The sequence below is a fragment of the Leucoraja erinacea genome, chromosome 27, assembly GCF_028641065.1.
Source record: "Leucoraja erinacea ecotype New England chromosome 27, Leri_hhj_1, whole genome shotgun sequence".
NCBI lineage: Eukaryota > Metazoa > Chordata > Chondrichthyes > Rajiformes > Rajidae > Leucoraja > Leucoraja erinaceus.
The window spans coordinates 13,187,301-13,206,790 of record NC_073403.1 but is presented as its reverse complement, the minus strand read 5'-3'; the positions used below and the strand labels follow the sequence as shown (position 1 = coordinate 13,206,790).

At 45.0% G+C, this 19,490-nt stretch overlaps 1 protein-coding gene across 2 annotated transcripts; it reads right to left on the bottom strand.

Moving 5' to 3' along the window:
- Positions 1-1,060: 1,060 nt before the first annotated feature.
- On the bottom strand, positions 1,061-18,985 carry LOC129710227 (proline-rich protein 29-like). 2 transcript variants are annotated; one of them, XM_055657073.1, is made up of 6 exons: positions 17,910-18,985; positions 8,566-8,656; positions 6,837-6,955; positions 4,788-5,002; positions 3,138-3,208; positions 1,064-1,494 (listed from the first exon to the last, which is right to left on the bottom strand). In XM_055657073.1, exons 1-6 carry the CDS (start codon positions 17,988-17,990, stop codon positions 1,463-1,465), a joined length of 609 nt encoding a protein of 202 aa, XP_055513048.1. In that variant the 5' UTR covers positions 17,991-18,985; the 3' UTR covers positions 1,064-1,462. The 2 variants fall into 2 exon arrangements, with proteins under 2 accessions (XP_055513049.1, XP_055513048.1); XM_055657074.1 differs by lacking the exons at positions 8,566-8,656; positions 17,910-18,985 and adding an exon at positions 7,973-8,204 and having other exon boundaries at positions 1,061-1,494.
- Between the last annotated feature and the right edge of the window lie 505 nt (positions 18,986-19,490).

Sequence of the window (19,490 nt, the reverse complement as noted above, 5' to 3'; positions counted from 1 at the left end):
AGTTGTTGCCTTATTGCCAATCGATTTCAATTTTACCGGGGTGCCATGCTACAGCATTTGGGCAAATGCTGCCTTGGTCTCAAGAGCAGAGAAAATTATCCATGAATTCAGCTCTTTGGCCAAGCTTATCTTTTTTCTTCTTGCGTATGGCGTGCACAGCCTAAAGTTGTAGGACAACTTGTTCTATGTGATCTTACTTGATTGTGCACGCCAGGTTGATTGCATTCGTCTAAACAGGGCGGACCACGTGAAGGTTGCAATCTCCCACCCCGCCAAGCTTATGAGTACTGCTGATGCCAGCTTCCATCACTTTTTTGATCCTTAAGAGGAGACTGATTAGTTAATAATTAGCCAGATTGAATTTATCCTGCTTTCTCTGGACATACCTGGGCAGATTTACACATTGTTGTTGAGTTTCCAGTACAGGAACTGTACAGAACACATGGCTGCAGGTATAGCTAGTTCTGGATGTAGCAGTGTGGAGCACACTACTAGATGCTGTGCACGCTCACCCCCTGTCCTCAGTGCTACAGTTGGACATGGTCTGGCCCTGAAGCCTTTGCTACATCTAGCAGCTTCTTTGGCTAGGGATTGTGATGAAGTGGCGATGGACCACTGGGCACTTCTGGCTGAACGTGGCAATGAATGGTTCAACCTTGTCTTCAACTCTCTCAGGCCGACTCTTGCCTAAGTAGAGGATAACAATATCCTTGGAGGTTCATCTTCTTATCAGCTGTTTAACTGTCCATTCATTTCTAGATGTGGTCGGATAGCATGCAACCAAACCTCCACTCAGATTCCCCTGTCCCTTCTCACTCACTCCCCTCACACACTGACCCCTCCCCTCCGCTGGCCCCCCTCCCCTTCTCACTCGAACTGAATCCCCTCCCCATTCAATCCCACCCCTTTGCTCCCCAGTTCTTTCGAACTTCCTCAAGCATTCCGCCCCCTCTCTTTTCCCACTCATTAGAACCCGTTCCCTCTTACCCACAACAACCTCTCCCCTCTTCCACCTATTCCAATCCCCACTTCCATCCACTCTCACCCCTCCGCTCACTCCAAATGTATCCTCTCCCCCACTCCCTCCATCCTTCATTTGCCTACTACAACCCCTCCTCTCTCCCAACCATTCCAAAGGGCTGCTGTATAAAATACAGGACTCTGTCTAAGGAGAGGGATAGCTGGAAACATTACCGAAGCCCTGTATTTTATTTTGGATCGCTAACACTCTTCGAATTCTTCTCTATCCAAAGGCAAGAGTAAATTGAATGGCAGAGCATCGAGCAGATGGCTGGGGACTAATACACAACAGCAAAGGTCTTGAGCCAAGTTCATATTTATTGCGGCATTAAATGAGAATCACTGCTTGAGACGGCAGCTGCCAGGCACTTGGGTCTCAATGGTTATTGAGCCAGATGTGTGCTTCGCGAATGGATCCTCTTGGAGCGGGACCCGGAGCCTGTCATATCGGACCATCAGCCGCATCGTAATACTCTGCAGAGCAAAGACCAGGTCTCAGTTAATTTGAAAGCAAGAAACATCTGGAAACTTCCTGGATTGCAACACTGTAGCACGGTGGCGCAGCGGTAGAATCGCTGTCCTACAGCACCAGAGACCCCGATTCGATACTGACTACGGAGTTTGTAAGTTTTCCCCATGATCGCGTGGGTTTTCCCCGGATGCTCCAGTTTCCTTCCACACTCCAAAGACGTGCAGGTTTGCCGGTGAATTTGTCTTTGGTAAATTGTATATTGTCCCTTGTGTGTGGGATAGTATTAGTGTTGGGGATCGCTGGTCGGCGTGGGGACGATGGGCTGAAGGGCCTCTTTCCCTGCTGTATCACTAAACTAAACTAAATAATGGGTCCATAAATTGGCAGGAAGGAGCATTCAGAGAGTGTGGAAGGTGCCATATCAACATGGCCTGTTACTTTTTAAACTGGAAACCTGACTCCATCAACCACCCCGCCTTTCCCCGCAGATTTACAATTAACATGAAGCAATTTCAATTTGAGCTTTTGCAGACAAATATTGTCAAAGCTAAAATCGGGAGAAATGACCAAAATGCTCAGTTTCGGAGTGAACCTCCAAACGACTTTTGAAAGGGAAGTGCGGTGAATAAGGCCTCTAACTCAAAGGGTGGTGGAAATCAGGAACAATCTCCCCTCAAAGATGTGATATTGGGAAAATCAGCGAAATGTGCGTTCTCTATTGCTGGTGAATAAGGCAACTCAATGGGATGGAGCGTCTAATCACGCATCTCTATTCATGCAGGCAACACCCAGCTGACAGCAAAGGCAGAAACACCAATGTATCAAAAATCATTCCAGAAATACATTTACATTTCATTAAGTTCACACTATACTGCTCTGTACTGAGCTTTGTTATTTTTAGAAAAAAAGTAACCAAACCACAACTGTTATCCTTCACTTCTATTTAATTAGTCTATTGTTTTCATACAATGGGAAATTATACCGCTCTACTCATTGTCCAGTCCTCAACTCTAGGTGTAGGAAGGAACTGCAGATGCTGGTTTGAACCAAAGATAGACACAAAAAGCTGGAGTAACAGCGGTATATTGATTTCTCTAACTTCAAGTAACCCTTGCATCCCTTCTCTCTCCTTTCCTCCCCCACCAAAGTTGTTGCACTAGGTTCAAAGTCGTTTTGTTGAGACCCATTGTCTGCAATTCATTTTCACCTAGCCACGGAAGGGTTTTGGCCCGAAACGTCGCCTATTTCCTTCGCTCCATAGATGCTGCTGCACCCGCTGAGTTTCTCCAGCATTGTTGTCTACCTTCACAGCTAATAATGTCCTGTTTCCTTTATAATCGTTACTGTTTTGAATATCTTTCATTCATTTGTTCTATATCTATCTGTATCAACCTCTATATCTCTTGTTTCCCTTTCCCCTGACTCTCAGTCTGAAGATGGGTCTCGACTTGAAACATCACCGATTCCTTTTCTCCAGAGATGCTGCCTGACCCGCTGAGTTACTCAACTCTAGGTTCTTGTGAAGTTGCACGTCTGGTTAAAGGATGAACCACTTCCTGTGCTGTCTTTGCACATAGATCCAGGAAGTGCACAGGGGGGAAGCAGTGCATAAGGCACCAAGGAGAGCAATGCAATTGGTGCTTACCTGAGGCCGGGAGGACGTCTGCTCCCACTGTCCCTGTGGCACTGGGTGGTGGAGGTGGAGGGACCGCTTTACTAGGAGACAACAATCCAACAACTCTGGTTAACACAAACCACTTTGAACAAATAAACCATCCGATCTGAAAGGGGTTTGTTAATTGCAGGTTTTCTGGATATAATACCCAGCTGATCAGCACTGAAGATCAACTACGTTTAACCCAGAGCCTCCATTCATTTATGAAAATGACTGGGTCTCTGAAGGCATTGTAGAGTCAACGTGGCAGAGAAAGAGGCTATTCCACCCATTGTCCATGCCCAATCTGTTCAGAACAATGCCATTTGACCTAACCTCAATCCTGATGCCAACCAAGTCAATTACTCCAGGGTAGCTTTCTACCTTCAAGTCCTGATCCAAATTATCTTGCCAACATTGATTGTTTCCAATGGCACCAGCCATGTGGACAGTAAACCCAAGGTCCTAATCACCCACTTCCTTAGAAGTTCTTCCGTTTATTCCCACACATTTTGCTAAATAGTTTGAGTCTGTTCCCCCTTCAGAAAATAACATTTCATTTACTTTGCTAAAGATTTCTAATATTCTCCTTAAACCTGTGTTGGAAAGAACTGCAGATGCTGGTTTAAATTGAATGTAGACACAAAATGCTGGTGTAACTCAGCGGAACAGGCAGCATCTCTGGAGAGAAGAAATGGGTGACGTTTCGGGTTGAGTCCCTTCTTCAGACTGCCTTCAGTCTGACATCAGTCAACTGACATCAGCTTCTTCCCAACAACCATCAGTAACCTACAAATCTGCACGTCTTTGGAACATAAGAGCCTTACTCAAGGAGCTGCTGACAAGTACCTACTGAAACCAATGATCCCAAATCCTAGATGAATCCAAATCCAAATTTTTGGGGAACCCCAAACCTCCCGATCTGGGATACATTATCATCTCGGGTTCCTGTTGATGTTGACATTAGCTAATGGGAAGGCTGTGTAAACCCTTCATTAGTCCGAGGAGCAGAATTAGGCCATTCGGCCCATCAAGTCTACTCCACCATTCAATCATGGCTGATCTATCTTTGAAAAGGTTAAATGCTTTTAAATATATAAGAGATACTGTAGGTTGTAGCATATTTCTTCTCAAGCAGGTTTTCTCTAGTGGAAAAGTACCAATTGATAAGAGAGAGAGAGAGAGACAACCACAGGCTTGTCATAGGTTGATATATATTGGGGTTATTAGTAGCTTTGAAATGTCTTGTCTGATATGATGCCTTTGAAATGAGTCTACTAATTGATAAGCATAGAAACATAGAAAATAGGTGCAGAAGTAGGCCATTCGGCCCTTTGAGCCTGCACCGTCATTCGATATGATCATGGCTGACCAACTGACAAGCTGAGACTCGTCCTGTAGTGATGTTATTGGCTGCATCTTGTGACCATGACTAACATAATTTGGAATGTGACTAAGTACGCCGTACAAATCTTTGTTCATTGAAGTGATGACGCGGGGAAGTCAAGTGTCTGTTGCTTACTTGACCGGTATATCCCCATCACTTCCGCCGGCTGATGATCAGTAAAGCTTGAGCTGGTTTACCGAACCTTTTTGTGTCAATCTCTGCCTTAAATCTCCTTCCACGATCAGAACACTTACAACTCTCTCCGGGGATTTGGACGTCCGTCTCGACTGATGTGCCGCACTGTTGGCTGCAGGTTCTCTTGCGGTAGTCGGATCGGGTGGTACAGCTGAGGTAGGACCTGGGGTGGCAGTGTCGGCCATGTGGGATACGAAGGGTAGGGCCAGGGCTCGTAGTGATGGTGGTAAACTGTGTCTGGCTCACTCTCTTCCATCCTGATTGATATTGCATTCTAAACACAATAAATAAACACACATAATATTCTCAGATCTGACATCTTTCTGTACAACACTTGTAAACCAGAATCTGCAGTTCCTTGTTTCTGCAAGATATACATAAGAATCTTCTCGCACAAGGGATTAATAGGGAAACAAGATATACATGGGAAAACACAGAGAGTAATTCAATGGGTCAGGCAGCATCTCAGAAGAATATAGATAGGCAACACTTTGGGTTATGATACTTCTTCAGACTGATACTAAAGGGACCCGACCTGAAACGTTGCCTATAAATGTTCTCCTTAGATGCTGCAGTAACTCAGCAGTTCAGGCAGCATCTAAGGAGAACGTGGATAGGTGACGTTTCAGGTCGGGACAACTTTGGGATCAGCCTGAAGAAGTGTCTTAACCTGAAATGTCACCTAGCTATGTTCTTCTGAGATGCTGCCTGACCCATTGAGTTCCTCCAACACTCTGGGTCTTCACATGTATACGTTGTCTCCCTATCAATCCCATTTGTGGGAAGATTCAATCAGATTTTTTTGAACAGCCTCCTCTACATTGGAGAAAGCAAGCGCAGATTGGGTGGCTGCTCTGCAAAGCTCCTGCATTCAGTCCTCCACTGTGATCCTGAGCCTCCAAATGCCTGCTTGTTTTACAAAAGGACACAAAGTGTTGGAGTAACTCAGCGGGTCAGGCAGCATCCCTGGAGAATATGGATAGGTGACATTTTGGGTCGAGAATTTCTTCAGATTCAAAACATTACCTATCCATGTTCTCCAGGGACACAGCCTGATCTGCGGAGTTACTCCAGCACTTTGTGTCCTTTTTGTGTATTAATCAGCATCTGCAGTTCTTTGTATCTACATTTTGCCTGCTTTTTTAGTTCTCTTCCCATTCCCACTCTTCACCTTTCTGCCTGTGGCCTCCTGCACCATTCAAATGGGACCCAATGCAATCTTAACTTCTTCCATTCCGATTAATGGTGTATTTAACATTCATCTTCAGTCTGGGAACATTGTGTTGAGTTCTATGACTTCAGGTCACTCACTCTTCTTTCCATCTGTGTCAGGAATAGCTATTTCTGCCTGTCATTTGCCTCGGATTTCTCTTTCTATTAGTATGATATGGATACATTCCACCACCCTGCTATTAATAACAACTTTAGCGCAGTGTTTTGACCCAAAACATCGACAATTCCATTCAGCTACCACAGATGCTGCTCGACCCGGTGTATTTTGCTCAAGATTCCAACATCTGTAGTTCCTCGTGTCCTCACAACCAGATACACGTCTTTTTAAGACGCAAGAGACTGAAGGAATTCAAAGTACGGAGAAACCGAGTAGGTCAAGCAGCATCTGTGGAGGAAATGGACAGGTAACGTTTCAGGTCCGGCCAGTTTTTCAGACTGAGTATCTGGCAGTGAAAGCTTCACTAAATGAGACTTCCAAGGCAATGCAAAGTAACCAAGAGGGCAACACTCAGGGAGCACCCCAACTGTTACCTGCCAAGTCTGGCACTGTGGGACAACTGGCCTGTCACCACAATCCAATCGTTGAGATGCTATTTGTGGGATGATTATTGATCGAGTCCTTGAGAGTTCACCTGCTGCTCAGTGAAGCTAACACAGAGAATCCCTGCAAATGCAGTCAGGGCCCTTCAGTTCAGCAACGGATTCAAGTGATGACACTTCCAACAGTGTGGCATTCTGTCAATGCATCAAAGAGTGCTGAATGAGCGGGACTCCACACCGTCATCTCCAGCGACTGGCTGGAGTGCCAACATTAGTGGGTTACAGGAACGTTGGTGGTGGTGGGGAGGGCAGGTTGAAAACAAATGACCTCTGACCTGTTTGGCAGGCTGTGGCTGCGTGTTGTACCCAAAGCTGGAGAGTGCTGACATGGTGATGTTGTTCATGATCACTTGGTGCATCTGTGCATTTTGTATCATCATCAGCTCCACCAGTTCTGGGGAAAGAAACGCATCTAGCGTCAGGAATACAGGCCCCTTCGTTACAACAGATCAGAGGTATTAGGAAACACGAACAGAATACTTGTGCTCGGTCTGCCTAGACCTGTTGATCTCCTGGTTGCAAATTATTTTAACATCCCTTCCCATACTGACGTTTCTGTCCTTGGTCTCCTCCATTTCCAGAGTTCAACTGGGGTCGCTTACAGCTCAATGGTGTGAACATTGGAATTCTCTAATTCTAAGTAACATCCTTCCTTATAACCTCCATCAATGTTCCCTTCCCTGAACTATTTAGTTCCCATCACATTCTCTGTGGTAAATACAGACAAAAAGGTATTCATTTAGAAGCTCATCCACCTCTCATGGTTCCACACAAGGATCTTCTTCTAATCGAGTCCACACACAAGATTAGAAGTTGCTCAGCCAGAGCTGAACACACTTCTCGGCATCTGCATACAATGGTGTCTGTCTTGTGCTTCTTGTGTGTGGTGGTGGAAAGATTGGGTGGGAATAGGGCCGCGATGTGAACGTTCTTCCCTTGACCCCCACACCAGGATGAACATACTGACTCGAGGGGTCCTATTCTCTCCTTAGTTACCCTTTGCTTTCAATATAGTTATAGGATCTTAGAATTCTCCTTATCCTACTTTATCTGCTAAGAAAATTGATAATTGAGTTTAGTTTAGTTTATTATTGTCATATGTACCAAGGTACATGAAAAGCTTTTGTTTTGTGCAATCCAGGCAAATAAAAGACTATGCACGATTACAATAAAGTTGCCCACAATGTACAGATAAAAGATACAATATTTAGTACAAGATAAAGTCCAATGATGTCCATTAAGGATAGTTCAAAGTACTTTACTTGGTATTCAGTACAATAACTACTTTTAATAGGCACTTGAACAGGTGCATGGATAGGAAAGGTGTAGAGAGATACTGGCTAAACGAGGTCAGGTGGGACTAGCGTTGATGGAGCATCTTGGTCAGTATGGACAGGTTGGGCCAAAGTACCTTTCTCCATGCTGTTGCACTCTTGCTGATATTCACTGGACAGGCAGCAACCGTGGAGAGGGAACAGCTGTTCACATTTCCACCCAATGATCATTCATTGGAGTTGGGCGAGATCAGGTTCTGCCTCAGGTTCTCAGAACGTTCTACTCTCTCCACAGAAGCTGCCCGACCAGCTGAGTGTTTCCAACTCTGTCTTTAATCCCAACGACAGCGTGGAATGTGGGAAATGAGCCATAATGACTGCTTTACCTTGCTGCTCCTGCTAATCTGAGCTTGTCTGTGTCAGTGCAACCTGTGGCTCAGGTCCAAAGATCAGCAAGCTTCCTGGCAAACAGAAGGGGAAAGCATTGCTTCCAGCTGTGGTTGTGAGCGAGAAGCAACATCTGGCTCCTACATTCATTGAACAAGGTCAAGATTTAAAGGCATAGGCCACTACCTGACCAACATCGCCTTTGTCACAAAGGTACATCAGTCGCTGCTTCCTCGTGATCCATCGTATTACATGTGGGTGGGCCCACAGTGCTAGCTCCCACCCCCCTGAGGCACGTCAGGTGCTGAGGGTTGTCACTGCTGGAGACAACACGCTGGCTTACCTTCCTTCATATGTCCATTCCTGGCAGGTGGAATCTGAGGAGGCTGTGGTCCAGGGATTTGCTGGATTATGGTCGCTGGCTGCTGAGGAACCTGCAGGAAAGGAGACAGACTGGAATCACACCGTGGGACTGGTCAATGAGGGCAGGGGGAAAGTGAGCTCTCAGTACCAAGGGGCGGGCGTTCCTTAGCAGGAGAGAGACACAAAGTGCTGGAGTAACTTTTCTAACGTAGGGATCACATGTATGCAGTTATTGTGAGCATTTGGAAAATAAAATTAGAGGGCATAAGTTTAAGGTGAAAGGGGCAGAGTTGAGAGATGAGAGGGGTGATTATTTTACACAGAGGATGGTTGATGCCTGGAATGTGTTGCCAGAGGTGGTGGCCAGATATGAGAGTGGCATTGAAGAGGCTTTTAGAGAGGGGACAGATTTCTAGATATTAAAGGAACTGAGGAATATTTGGGCAGATAGTGGGTGATGTAAGAGATCAGCTGTGATCCTGTGAATAACAGGGCATGTATAAGGGACTGAATGGCCTCCTTCTGTTTTTACTACTTGTGGTGAAAGATGGTCATTTAAGTCACTCCCAGCCCATTGGACGTTGAAGGCAAAAGGCCTGATGTTTACATTGTGAGAGCAGGCCCAGAGATTAGTCATCAACAGCCTGACGTGGCCATTCACATGGAGTCACACCTTCAGACAATATGGTACATTCCAGATACATCCTGACCCAACAGCAGGGCAGAAGGAGCGGTTGTGTACAGAGAGAGAGAGAGAGAGAGAGAAGGAGCTCTTGGACTCCTCTACAGTGACACCAGAGCCCCTGAAACCTTGTGGCATCAGGTGAAATGTTGGAAAGGAAACCTCCTCTTCCAATCCTGGGACAAAAGAGCTTAATTCCAGTGATGAGGGGATAGGACCTGCCCTTGAGAGCGGGGTATCATTTGACTGAGTGTGGCATCAAGAAAATGAAGGGAAAACACCCAGAGATGTATCTCGCACTGAGGTTTTAGTTGCAAGGTGGCAATCATCTCAGCCCTAGGACGAGTATGGCTCAGGGTTAGGTCATTGGTACAACCATTGGTACAGGGTGGTGTCATTGGTAAATGCCTCATCAATGGCCCTCCTGCTATCTTATGGTCAGAAGGGGGAATGTTAGTTCATGTGTGCACATGTTCAATTTTATTTGAAACTTCTCAAAAAGTGAACAAATTGTGCCACAAAAGCACTAGGAATTGACTATTTCCAGCAAAATAAGAGTCTAACCCTTGATCGTTGACTTTCAATGGTGTATTTGTTGTAGATTCTCCCATTATCCATGTGCCTGGGGATCACTATTAATCAGGGACTCAAATGTACACACATTTCTTAGACTTCTTCAGTCTGAAAAGAGGTCTCGACACAAAGCATCGCCTTTCCATGTTCTCCAGAAATGCTGTTCGACCTGCTGAGTTAATCCAGTAGTACTTTTGTGTATTAACCAGCATCTGAAGTTCTTTGTTTCTTTACACATAAAAACCATGGCCACAACAGTAGAGGCTGGGTATCCATTACTGAGTGAACAATTTCTTTGCACGTTTTGATGCAGCTAACACCACACCCAAGGGGAGAGCCAGCCCCTGCTTACAAACCGACCAGCCAGTCCTGATCATAGACTCAATGGACACACGGAGAACTCTGTCCAAGGTCAACCCATGGAAAGCAGTTGGACCCGACAACATTCCAGGACGTGTGCTCAAGGAATGTGCTGATGAGTTAGCAGATGTGCTAACAGACATCTTCAACAACTCCCTTAGTCAAGCCATTGTCGCCACATGCCTCAAAACTTCCACTATAATCCCAATAGATTGCTTGATCACTCTCAACACTCCAAATGGTTTCCACCATCTGCAAGGCACATTAGGAGCCTGATGCAACACACTTGAGATGAGTGCAACTCCACCAACTCTCCAGATGTTCAACACCATCCAGAACAAAGCAGCCCACTTGATTAGCACCTCGTCAACCATCCTAGATGTTCATTCCCTCGTCACCAGCACACAGAGGATGCATGTGTACCATAACAAGATGTGCTCACCCAAACTACATTCCCAAACCTGCCAGCTCTCCCACCTAGCAAGACAAGGGGAGTGGATGCACAGGAATTTCTCCAGCTACCAGTCTCCTTCCAAATCGTACACCATACTGACTTGGAAACATATCACCAGTCATTCATCATTGTGGGGTAGACATGCTAGGGATCCCAGATATGGACAAGAAGGCAGCCAATCCCACATCCTGTGGGAATGAAAGGGACACAAAGATGACAGGAAGGAGCTGGGGACATTTCTGACGCCAGACCGAAACATCCATCCACTGGAAGAAAAAACAATCTATTTTTAAGTGCCGGGTGCCGAAGTAAGTTTCTCGTGTCAAAATTCAAGGGAAATTTAATCAATTTCCTCCAGAACCTTAGTGCAAATTTCATTAGTGCTCTGGAAGACAAATATGTTTTAAATTTGCTGACATTAGGATGGAGACTGTGTGCAATTAGAAAGTTGCAAAAAAATAGGAGAATTTTCAATAATTTAAATTATTTCTGCCACTGCTACTCTATTTAATTGCTTGCAAACTCTAAGATATGAATCTTTGCATCATCATTCTCTCAGAATTGTAATAAGCAATGCTACCCTCATTAATAATTGCTGCTATTGGAGAATATATAAAACATTGCTTTATACCATCCATGTATAGATTTATACCACATCCTTCTCCCAACAGCTCATCATCCCCTCAAGTGGAGGGATGGAAGATGCAGCAAATCATCACTAATTCTCACCGTGTCAAATTCCCCCAGGCAGTGAAAAACACAACATACAGCTAGATTCATACTCCTTGAACAAATAATCATAAAAGAAAAGAAAATAGGTTGTTAAACAGCAGTTTGTTTACAGTCAGAGAGTCCCGGGCATGGTGGTGGAGCACATTTCGCAGGAGTTGTTTGACCCCACCCCTCTCTCCTCCCAGTGCTACTGCCTGTGCTTCTGGCAGGAGGTATCTGAGCTGAGTGGAGGTGGGGGATGTGTGGAGGGAGGTGGTCACTCTAAGGACATGTGCAAGGCCTGGGATGCTTTTCTAAATGCTTACAGTAACTGCATACATGTGATCCCTACGTTAGAAAACACCCTGGCCACGCTCTCATCTCATTGCAAACATCGGGATGAAGGTGCAGGACCTTGAGAATCATGATCTTTTGATACAAGATTAGCTTCATTACAGCAACCATCAGGCTGCAATCTCCTACCATAACTCTAGCTAGCTCAGCAACAATCTATTATGGACTTTGTTTTGTTGCACTAAATGCTCTGGTTTTGCACTATTACGGGCTGGCTATCTGATAATTCATTTTTGTATTATTAATTATTATATATTTACTCGTGTTATTGCGTAAATCTGCAGCATGTCAACATGTCATTGTTCCATTCCCAGTACATGTGACAATTAAATTTGACATCAACACATTTCATGTCCCCCAAAAAAATCTCTGTGCATCCTTGTCAGATTTCTCACCAGCACCCATCTTTGTTTCGGCAACAAGTCTAGATAGATTTCACTTGTCCCCTCTTTAGATCATTGAAACAAGTTGTAATCAGCTGGGCCCCCGGGATACAGCTCCCTACTCCTGACTTCAAAACCCAAAAATCAGTAATTCACACAATGTATAGTGGCCATTAACCAATTCTCAATCTTCACTCCGTAAAATTCCAAATGTTCTCTTATCAAATGCATTCAGAACATAATAAGCTGGTTCTGTTTTATCTAGTAAACAACTTTAAATCTAAAATAAAATTGGTAGAATTGTTAAACATCATTTTCTTTCATAAATCTGTATTGACTTTGATCAATTCTATTATTTTCTATTTACCATGGCCCACTTGCTTAATAATAAAATCGCACAATTTTCCTCCCGAAGATTGGCTGCAATTTATTGGATTTCACTCATATTAATTTCTCCGCTCCTATTTTGTTTGCCCTTGTTATTTCTTTCAATTCCTTATTCTCTTTAAACCCAGTGTTCTCCACTATGTCTGGGAAAGTTTGGTTTACTCTATGAAGCCATTTACTTCTGTGCAATGGAATTTGTCCAGCAAAACAAATTAACTTTTGATAATCCTTTCCTTTATATACAGCACTAGAGGCTTTTTCAGTCTATTTTTATTTCTCAGGGTAAATTTGTCTTGTTTGCCATTTCTCATTTTCTTCTCAATTTCTTGCTTCGCATGTGCAAAATTCTGAAATGCCCCAGTCTGCAGCTTTACTGCCCTTTATAGCAACATTTCAAACCTTTCCCATTGATTTAACACTGCCTCTATGTTCTTTCATTAGCCACGGCCAGAAGAAAACATTTCCTGCTGAGTTTTTTGTTCTTTAACAAGTTGCAAAGGCACAGACCCAGATAGTTCCTGATCTACAAACATTCTGCGGAGGGAAAGATGGATTACCGTGATGCTGACAAACTTTGCACCACACATGGAGAACTTTTATTCTGTTATGTAAACCAAGAGGAAGAATAAGTGAAGCAGGGAAAATTGAGGAGACAAAAAAACTTAACAGCATGAATGTTCCGTTTTGCTCTAAAGCTGTGCGCTCCTATGTGTGAGCTGGGAGCAGTGACCTGAGTGCGTTGATCGGTCCGCAGCTATCATTGTCAGCGCTGCGTGATGCTCTAGGAGTCAAGACAGGGAACCATTGACGGTTTACAATGCGTAACGTTAAACACCTGAAAGCTCTGTGGGTGGGAGCCGGTCTGGGTAAATAACGCTCGGACAAGTGGAGATTTACACAACCCAAGATCGTAACAGGATGAAAATCTAAAGGTGCCGCTGCTGAAAACCTAAAAACAGAAAATGATGGAAGAACTCAGGCAGCACCTGTGGAAACAGAGAGAGATAGCGAGACAGAGGTAGACACAAAATGCTCGAGTAACTCAGCGGGACAGGCAGCATCTATGGGGAGATGGAATCCAGGAGAATGGTAATGTTGCATCCCAAGCCCTGGATCAGCGTATTGCTGGGCAAGTGCAAAAGCATTCCCAGAGCAGAGGGTCACAACAGCATGGCCAGATGTTGCAGCATTCACAAGCCAATGGACACCAGGATAGAGGCCCACATGGATCCCAGGGTTTAGTTTTATGTTCTTTTTGTAGTTTTTAAAGATGCATCATGGCAAAAGGCTCTTTGGCCCACCGAGTCCATGCTGACCATCGATCATCGGTTCACACTAGTTCTATGTTATCTCACTATTGCATCCCGACACGCTCAGCAGAGCAAGTTATTGTGGCCAAATAACCTACAATCCCTCAGTGGGAAGAAACCACCCACATGGTCAGAAGCAGAATGTGCAAACTTGACTTAGACAGCACCCGAGGTCAGGATCGAACCAGGGTTTCTGGCGCTGTGAGCCAGCTCTTCTGCCAGCTGTGCCAGTGTGCTGCAGCATTCTTGGCAGCACAGCCACAGCACTCCCGTGCCAGGATTCACACCACTCCAGGCCCCGGCATTACACCATTCTCAGGCCCAAGGGCATTCCCGGGAACAGGGATGCAACATTCCTGGATGCACGATGACATGGACCACAGATTCATGGTTACAATATTCTCAGACAAACGGTTACATGTCATTCCCTGTCCCAGGCTTCCATTGTTCCTGGGCTCAAGGTTAGATAATTTCTGGACCTAGGTTACAGCATCTCCAGCTCAGGCTTACATCATTCCCAGACACATGATTACATTATTCCCAGGTGCAAGCTTATATCATTCCAGGGCTCCAGTTTACACTATTCCCGTTCCCCCACGGTTACACCATTCCCAGGCCAAAGATAGAGGAAATTTGACATATCTCCAATCTCTACAGATGCAGCACAGAAAGCATCCCATCAGGATATATCACAGCTTGGTTTGGCAACTGCTCTGCTCAAGACGGCAAGAGAGTTGTGGATGTAGCCCAGGCCATCACACAAACCATCACTGCAGCATTCCCAGCCCAGAACTACAACATTCCCAGGCCTAGGGCTAAATCAATCCACGACCCAGGGTTATAGCTAGGATTGCCAACTGTCCCGAATTAGCCGGGACATCCCGTATATTGGGCTCAATTGATTTGTCCCATACGGAACCGCCCTTGTCCCGTATTTGACTGCTACTACTTGGGTCGATGAAACTGTGGGGTCTGAGCGCCGCGTCCAGCCCCGCCTCACCGTCCCGACGTAGTGCAGCCCATGGAGTGCAGCAGCAGCGCCTCACCTGTGGCCCCGTCGGTCAGCAGCCCGGCCAGCTGTCCGACCTTCGGACCTTCGCTTATTGCCGACACCACCACCCCTCCTTCTCATGGCCGATCACCAGTTCATGTGTTGGATGGGGTGCCGGACTTTGCGCGCGACATCGCGTGATCCAAAAATCCTCAGCTAGCCTGCCGGTTGGGTGTGCAGTCCAGCACCCGAGCCAACTCATCATTCACCCAGCAAAGGCCGAGTCAGTCAATGAATTGCCATCAGGAATTTGTCCTTCATTCTGACCTTTTGTCCCTTATTGGGAGTGAGAAAGTTGGTAACCCTAGTTACAGCATTCCCAGGCCAAAGCAATGTAATTCCAAGCCCAGACTTAAACCCCTGTCTCACGGTGCGAGTCCACCCACGAGTGATCCCGAGTTTAAAACAAATGAAAATCGTGGTAATCACGTAGAATTAACGTAGCGGGAACGTCGGAACTCGTAACACTAACGGCAGGTACTCGGGAAACTTGTTAACTCGTGAAAATCTTTCAACATGATGAAAGATTTCCACGAGTCAAATTTACTCTTGAAGTAAAAATGTTAAAAAGCTCGTTGTAAAACGTAGTAGCCCGTGACTTTAAGCTCTGTTTTAACTAAGAACGCAGCATCTCTGGAGAGAAGGAATGGGTGACACGAAAAATTCTGCTGCTGAAGTTACTCCAGCACTGTGGTTCACTTTTTGACAAGCATCTCTCTTGTGTATGACATTATTTGGCTGGCAGAGTTTACAACATTTTCCAGCACAGTTACATCATGAGACCCAGGCCAGAGAGGTCTTTGCTATACCGCTACAATAATCGGACTATTGCCTGGCTGAGAGTTATACAATTTACTACCGACGGTGGCATGAATCTCACTCTCTCAAATCATCAAGTCAGAAGTCTCTGTTACAGAGTTACAACATTCCCAGCACAGTTACATCATTCCCAGGCCCAGGGTTATATTATGCCTGGCTGAGAGTTATACAATTACTGGTGCAGCATCAAGTCAAGTCTACTCAAGTATATTGTTAAATGCACAAGTGCAGTGAAGTACGGATACCATGAAAATCTCGCTTGCAACAGCATCCCTGGCACATGTACTCCGACAACACAAAAATATAATGATGTGCTAAAGCAAAAACACAATTAGAAACAAGGTGCTGGCAGTACAAGAGGTGGCCCGTGGTGTTCCGTTAGTGATTAGCATTGTACAGGTTGATTCAAGAACCAGATGGTCGTGGAAGAGTAGCTGTTCATGAATGTGATGGTGTGCGACTTCAGGCTTTGTACCTCCTGCCCAAAGGTAGCAGCCAGAAGAGGACATGGGGATCCTTAATGATAGATGTTGCTTTCTTGAGGCTGTGCCTCATATGGATGCTTTTGATGGCGGGGAGCCTGAGCCCGCCACTCTCTGCAGCCTCTCATATCCCTGTACATTGTAGTTGCCACACTCGGATATAATGCGTCCAGTCAGGATACGCAGGTTTGTTGGAGTACTCAGGGACATGCCTAATCTCCTAAAGCTTCTTTGTTCTAAGATATTTCCTAGGTCCAGGTATACATCAGTCCCTATCCCGTGTGATACAAGTATTGGGCACAGAGTTATATCATTCTCAGACTCCAGTACACATCGTTCTCAGGCCCAGGGTTACAATAATTCCAGGCCCAGGATCACTTTATTCGGGAGCCCAAGAACACATCTCCCACGCCCAGGGTTACATATTCCCAAGCCTAGCATCTTACTAACCCAGACCTGGAGTGAATCCATTGCCAGGGGGGGGGTAGTGTAATGATGGGAACATGTCAGCTCCCAGCCCATCTCTCCCCACAGCTCAATACACTGACAACTGCTTTAAACATGGGATTTTCCCAGTTGGAGCATTGCATGGACTTGCTACCATCACTGGGGCCCATTGCCAAATAGTGCTCCCTTGCCAAATAGTGTGAAAAATGGAAAAGAAAACCCATGTTTATTTGCTAATACCAATAACTAATGTAAGATATTAAAACAAGTGCCTGAATAGAATAATGTTGTGTATATTCTAGGATGTCTCACTAGATAATTTAGTTGTATTGTCATCGTTTATAACATGGACAGTGCACACAGGATTCGTCCGCAAACAACCCAACAGTCATGGTCAGATCATTTCTGTCCATACCACTGAAGATGAAACAAAGAAGGTCTTGACATCTGGAGGAAATTCTCTCATGTACTTTATCATAGTTGTAATGATTTGTTTACATCCATCAAAAGAATTGACCAGGCTTCAGTTAAATGTCTGATTCTGATTGATTGTACTGACCGTCCAGTAAACTTCATTGCCCTGCACTGTCTGTCTGCTCACTCTGACCCAGCTCTCTCTCTCTCTCTGCCCCCCTCTCTCATCCTTCCATAGAGCCTCAGACTGCACCGGAGGGAGGGTCAGTCTAGATTTTGCACACAAGTCCCTGGATTGGGCTCCGAACCCACGGGTTTGTTTACCCGCTGTGGTAAAGACTGCCTCTGAGGCATTGGTGATTTTATTTAACATTGCAAAATATTACATATCTTAGAGGAGTATAGATCTCATAAAGGGGTACTTTGATCATAGAGGTGTATAGAATCATGAGATGATTAAACAGAATGAAGCAGGGCTGGGGAATCAAGAAGAGGGCATAGTTTTAAGGTGAGAGGGGAAAGATTTAAAAGGAACCTGAGGGGCAGGTTTTTGGGTATATGGAACAAGGTGCCAGCTGAAGTAGTTGAGCCAGGTATAATAACAATATTTGGGAGATATTTACATGGATACATGGATAGAAAAGTTTTAAAGGGATTTGGGCAAGCCACAGGTGAAGGGGGTTTGCTTGGATGGGGAATCTCAGTTGATATGGATGAGTTGAGCTAATAACCTCGTTTCCGTGCTGTATGACTCTATATTACCAACTAACATTGAATGAAGTCAAACGTTTCAGTGATATGCGGGGAAGTAGAATTCTTTACCCTTAAGTTTTGTTCCCATACAGCCAGGACACAAATGTTATTCTGCCTGTAGCTCAGGCCCACGCTATTCCTTACCTGCTGTTGAATTATCTGCACTCTTTGAGGTTCTTGTTCCCATGCCTGAGGGGAATAGACAGCGTTCTCAGCAAAATACATTCTCTTCACACACTGATTCTGCACTGGGAAATGCTACTGTGTAGATCCAAGTAAACAGCATGAGGAACGATACAATAGGTCTCCATGGAACCCAGCTCTAAACACTGACGTGCTTGAGATGAACATGGCACTTAATACAAATACCTATTAACCACAGCCTTTGTTTAATTCAGTGAAAAGAGGGCCAGACCCAAGCTGTACGCAGTTAAATAGCCAAGTATAAAGGCAGGATAACCCGGCAGAACATGGGATTGAAGCAGCGGAGGTAAAAGACTTTGATCCCACTATAGTGGATATGTAAACATCCAAAGATTTTTCATGCTGCCTTCCCAGTGAAGTTCAGAGAAAGTACTGCCATATCTGAGCTGATATCCTCCATCAGAATCCTCTCATGATTTGTTCCATTGACCTGAAACATTCATCCCGTTTCTCTTTCCACAGATGCTGCCTGTCCTGCTGAGTATCTCCAGCTTTTTCCAGTTTTATTTCATGCTTCAAAACCCAGCCATTGACCGTGGTTGTAAAAAAGGTGCAAAAGGGAGGTTGGTTTTCTCCATTGCCTTCAGGCTCTCTGAAGTTGTGCAGTCAGTGGTGAGGTAGGAACTGGCGGGGAGCCTGCATCATGTCCTTTGGCATTCAAGGAGCGTTCAAATCTGCACCAGCTAAAATTCCTGTCCTGGTCTTCACAATGCTGTGGCTCTGGCCGGCTATCGGATGCCTGCAGCTACAGTGCCCTCCATAATGTTTGGACAAAGACCTATAACCTATTTATTTGCCTCTGTACTCCACAATTTGAGATTTGTAATAGAAAAAATCACATGTGGTTAAAGTGCACATTGTCAGATTTTAATAAAGACAATTTTATACATTTTGGTTTCATCATGTAGAAATTACAGCAGTGTTTATACATAGTCCCCCCCATTTCAGGGCATCATAATGTTTGGGGCACAGCAATGTCATGTAAATGAAAATAGTCATGTTTAGTATTTTGTTACACATCCTTTGCATGCAATGATTGCTTGAAGTCTCTGATTCATGGACATCACCAGTTGCTGGATGTCTTCTCTGGTGATGCTCTGCCAGCCCTGTATTGCAGCCACCTTTAGCTTATGCTTGTTTTGGGGGCTAGTCCCCTTCAGTTATCGGTAATGGCCATTTGTAGGTACTCGGGGCTCTCGTGGACATTTTTCAACATTTTTCAATATCTTGAAAAATCTTCACGTCTTCCCGAGCTTACCAAGTACTTGCCGTTAGTGTTACGAGCCGCTAAGAGACGTCCCCGAGCTCCAACGTACCCGCTACATACATTCTACGTGCTTCCACGAGTTTGATTGTTTTTTAACTCGGGAGAGCTCTTGAATGAACTCGTACAGTGGGACAGGGCTTATTCCCGATGTTGGGGAAGTCCAGGACAAGGGGTCACAGTTTAAGGATAAAGGGGAAATCCTTTAGGACCGAGATGAGAAAAACATTTTTCACACAGAGAGTGGTGAATCTCTG

What these genes read in the sequence shown, in the direction of transcription:
- LOC129710227 (XM_055657073.1), bottom strand. Translation starts at nt 17,990, where the DNA reads ATGTATTTTGCTGAGAACGCTGTCTATTCCCCTCAGGCATGGGAACAA. An exon ending in TGCAGATAATTCAACAGCAG is followed by an intron (nt 8,657 to 17,909) that starts GTAAGGAATAGC and finishes CCTTTCCTGCAG; the next exon opens with GTTCCTCAGCAGCCAGCGAC. An exon ending in AGACGTCCTCCCGGCCTCAG is followed by an intron (nt 1,495 to 3,137) that starts GTAAGCACCAAT and finishes TTTGCTCTGCAG; the next exon opens with AGTATTACGATGCGGCTGAT.